The sequence below is a fragment of the Phoca vitulina genome, unplaced genomic scaffold (genome assembly GCF_004348235.1).
Source record: "Phoca vitulina isolate PV1807 unplaced genomic scaffold, GSC_HSeal_1.0 scaffold38, whole genome shotgun sequence".
Classification (NCBI taxonomy): Eukaryota; Metazoa; Chordata; class Mammalia; order Carnivora; family Phocidae; genus Phoca; species Phoca vitulina.
The window spans coordinates 4,566,362-4,570,949 of NW_022589741.1; the positions used below are offsets into that span (position 1 = coordinate 4,566,362).

The 4,588-nt window shown below is 43.7% G+C and overlaps 1 protein-coding gene across 1 annotated transcript in view; it reads right to left on the bottom strand.

Moving 5' to 3' along the window:
* Positions 1 to 4,586, bottom strand: part of GUCY1A2 (guanylate cyclase 1 soluble subunit alpha 2) — a gene marked incomplete at its 5' end in the record, with an annotated part of 323,383 nt that extends 318,797 nt beyond the window's left edge. The window contains one exon of the mRNA XM_032427729.1: positions 4,410 to 4,586. Within this exon, the coding sequence (XP_032283620.1) occupies positions 4,410 to 4,586 (177 nt within the window). The remainder of the gene's footprint in view (positions 1 to 4,409) is intronic.
* Between the last annotated feature and the right edge of the window lie 2 nt (positions 4,587 to 4,588).

Sequence of the window (4,588 nt, forward strand, 5' to 3'; positions counted from 1 at the left end):
GAAAGAAAGAAAGAAAGAAAGAAAGAAAGAAAGAAAGAAAGAAAGAAAGAAAGAAAAAAACTTTAGACCATTTGGAGACATTCAACTTCAGTTGAAATTAATGGATCTTGGTCTGAAACTAACATTTTACTGAGTTGAAGCAATCTCACAAAGAATAGTGCTCCTCCTCTTTCACAACAAATCTACAAAGTAATTATTATTCATATGCCACAAAATACAAAACCAAGGCTCCGGGAATATAAGAGTTGCCTTTCCAGGGTCTCACACTTCCTAAGGGGCTCATCAGAGAGTTATTCAAACCCACAGCTGTCAAATTCCCAATCCTTCAGCTCTGCCCTATTGTTACCCAATGATTAGGGAGGAAGTAGAGAAAAGCCCTAGATGGCCATTAAGTTCTGATTTCAGATAACAGTATCTAATTTCTACAAATATGAAAACATAGAACTACTAGAATACCTTTGGCTTAACTTTTTAATTCTAATGAATGTGTTGCTCAGAACTTTATTAGCCAATTGAGCCCCAAACTGTAAAAACTTCAATAAGATATGTAAATTGATAAAACATCCTATCTCACAAATATACTTTATTTTTCATTATTTACATGCTAGTAACATGGTCACATTCTAAGCGTTTTTTTAAGTATTTATCCATGTCAGAGAATTCATTTCATTTAATATCAGGGGAGGCTAAATATGTATATTTTTATGTCCTTCCACTTTTTCCTAAGCATGTATCAATATCATTTCCTTTCCACAAATAATGAAACAATGTCTGGTTTTTCTTGCTACTTGAATCCAGACTTCCCTTCCATTTTCTTTCCTCGCTGTTCTCTCAGTTTCTTGGACTATTCTCTGTCAGTAGCTTTCCTCCCCTTATGTGCCACCCTTCCAGTCTTGCGACTTTTCTTCCTGCCATTCTGCTCCCCATAGCCTCTGGAGTCTTCAGGGCCACCTGCAAGGCTGTAACAGCCCATAGTTCTCTGACAAGAAAACTAGGGAAGCCATGGCCTTAAGTTGGTCTCCTGGAATATCTTCACTGACAGGCTGACATTAGCAAACCCCAAACCGATCAGTAACAGGGGTCTAAGTGATAGGGTTCTCAGCAACTCCCATTTATAAGAACAAAATAGAAATAAATGAGTTACTAAATTCACCCTTGATGTAAAATCCCCAGCTGTTTCTCCATATGTGTTCCCAAGTAAATGATTTCAAAATAAATAATGTAATAAGCAATTTATGCATCTTCAGCCAGGTCTTTAGGTTTATTTTTGTTGTTATGGCGGTGCCCCAGAGATTCACAGGGAACAAAATTATCCAAAGTGAATGATGAATGAACTTCCCCCAGACAGCTCCAAGACAGTTGGAGTTCTTATGTTTTCCTTCAATACAGCTTCCTTAAAATAAAGGCCATAATAAAGACGTTCGATGAGGTCAAAGAATGGGAATGTTTTGCTGGAAGTCGTATCACCAGCACTTTGCGCAATACTTGCCAGGCAGGATGGCCACAGATATTTTGTAATCATTGCACGGAATTAACAGAACCTTGAGGTTCCTACTTAGGAAAGTAATCTACTCTCTTCAAGGTTTTAAAACTCATAGGTGGGTGCCTTCTTTTCTTTTATATGCTCTTATAACAGTTTATCAAAAGCTTGAAAAATATGTCTTCACAGAATGCGAGAGCAGGGAAGGATCGTAAGTATAACACCTTATGGACGAGAAGGCTTCCAGAGAGTGAAAGTCATGTGCACAGAAATATGTAAGTAGCTAGTCATCCAAGGCACGGGGAATGAGAACCAGGTCTCCCAAATTCTGGAATTTGTTTCAATTTCATCAATTCATTTTTATCATTAAAATGGTGTGAAGTATTGTAATATTTATAGCCAATGCATCTAAAAATGACTGTCAAAATGTCAAAAACCTGAGTTAGCATTTTCCAATGATCAAACAACTAGCTTAATTACTTGGCAATATCCTCGTGTTTATTAAATTCATTTCCTCCTTGCCAGATTATTCTGAATATAGGACCAATCTCCAGTGATTGAGATGACATTCCATGCTGAGGCCACTAAGAAGGCAGGAACTTGCACAGCAAGGACAGTTTCTCCTGAAACATACTGTGACAGAATGTAGAAAAGCTTCCCAATACTCAAAACAGCTAGAAATTCCCACCTCCGAATTATAACTATTCTTTACGAAATTATTTATTTAAAAAAAATAGACAGCTCTAATGAAAGAGAATGGAGAAGACATCATTTGTCTCCCCAAGTGTTTTCAGAGAAGTTTAGAGTGCTGGGCATGTAGGAAAATGAATCTACTGAAACTTCTTGAAGCAATGTTCTAGATTGCCAAATAAAAACAGAGGGGTGGAGATCACAGAAATAAGTTACTGCTTTGAAATATAATCTTTCTGTCATCTTTGTGTTACCAAGTCCATAGGTGATATGGTTAGCCAATCCACATTTGCTTATCCATGCCTTACGAGGCTGAAAAGATTTATATTATATTTACCTGTATGTTGTCAGCATGCTAGCTAATAGATTTCTTATCCTTATCTTACCATAACCATTACGTGGGTACGTGCTTTTTATCCATCAAAAAGCTAGCGTCATTCAAATTTGACTTGTAAAGGTAAAGGCAAGAAACTATTTCCTCCTTCTTATTCAGGCAGTAAATACTCGGATTCAGTTTAGTTTATCTACCTCTCACATAAGTTGTTAAGAATAATCTTCAGTTACATTGGCATTACCAGAGCACATGCCATAGAGATTTGTAAATTCTGATTTGTAGGCAAAAAGAAAACTCAGAGATTATAAGAACAAATTCCCCAAACCAGTCATTATCTTCAGTGAAATCACTGTATCGGATACGAATGTGTTGTACTGAGGAATTACTACACTGCACAAATGTTACTTTAGATACTAACACAAAACTACAGATGTGCAGGATTACTGTCCTGCTTTCATAAAGGCTTATAATTTCAACAATTTGCAACATCAAATAGTTCCTAAGATTATGCTTCTTGGGAAATATTTGCAGTAAAGAATAGCAAACAGTAGCCAACCCATTCTGAGTTTTGTTATTAGGTTATCAGTGGAAGACGTGGCAAAAGATACGTTGAAGAGAAAATGCACAAGGCAAATAAGATGAGTGAGAGCAGTTTCATTGCTAAAAGAAAGAAAAGGTCATTCTTCATTAATGCAAGGGCCATGGAGATATTTGTAGGACTGCCTGGTACTAATACCCTGATCAGGATCCCACTCTTTCTCAGGTCCCTCCTACCCTCGACTGCAAGAGTACTTTGAAAAGCGAGACTCCACAGTAGTCAAATAAGATCAACGTTCCCATTCATTTTGGAAACTTGGGAAAAAGTAAGAAGAGTCCCAGAGGTGCAGAGCTAAAAGTTCTGTCAGCAGTTGAAGCCCTTGGACCCAAGACCGGCATGAGAATAAAAGGTGGATGGAGGTTTGACACTGAATCTCCTTAAGATTCTGGCTGCAGTGGAGTGGATTCCTTCAAAACAGAGCTCATCGGTCAGAGAAAGACTGGAACGGAGGTCTGGCATCCCTGAATCTGTAAAAGTCAAGGGTAGCCGAATAGCCTAAGCAGGGATGAGGCAGAAGCGCTCCGGAAAATGTCTAGAACGCGGGGGCATCTGGAGCACACCTTGAACTGGACACAGACATCCCGAACGAGCACCAGTTTGGAGAGCGCTAGGAAGACAGCGATTAATTCAACAGATAGTTATAAGGGTCTGACAGAAGGTAGGCACGACAAAAATGAGGGAGAAACCACTGAAGAACCAGGGAAAAGGCGGTGAGGGAGGAGGCAGGGGTTCAAGAAACACCAGACAGGTTTAGAAAAGCAGACACCAGGTTTACCCAGAGAACAAAGCTGAGCCAGTAAATGCTCAGGGGAAAAAGAAAAAGGCAGGGGGTTGGGGAGAAAACAAGGGGCCAGGGTTTCATCATTTGAAGGCAACTCAAGAAGTATCTGACAGCCAGTTCCTGAAGATCCTTGAGAAGAGGGATGCAACACAGAAGGCAGAGAGCCTCTGGAATGCAAAGATGTCAGAGGAGGTCACACGAAGACCAGGAGAGTGTGGGAAAGGAGCGGAAGAGTTTCCCGGACGGGGTGGGGGCTCCTCTGGGATCCTGGAGACCGGAGATGAACGGCCCGGAGCGGGGGGTGCAGAACACGCTGCGGGGAAAGTCCGGGGCAGGAGAACAGGGGGCGTGAAGGCGCTGCGGGCGCGCCCGGTGAGCGGCCCACGCCGGGTGCAGGCCGGGCTCAGCACCCCGGGACCGCGAGCCCCCGCCCGCCGCGCTCTCACGCCCCCCGGCGGCCGGCTCGGCGCGCTGCCCCGCTCGGCCGGCGCCAACTCCCCGGTCCCCGCGCCCCGGCCCCGCTCACCGAGGGCGCCGTCAGGCGGCTGATGCTCTCGCCCAGCGAGTCCAGGTTGACCCGCCTCCGGCGCGGCGCCCTCCTGGTCCCGGCCGTGGCGGCGGCGGCGGCGGCGGCGGCGGCGGCCGGGGCGGCGGCGGCGGCGCGGGGCTCGGGCGGCCCTGGCGGGCTCCGGCTGCCGTTCCAGC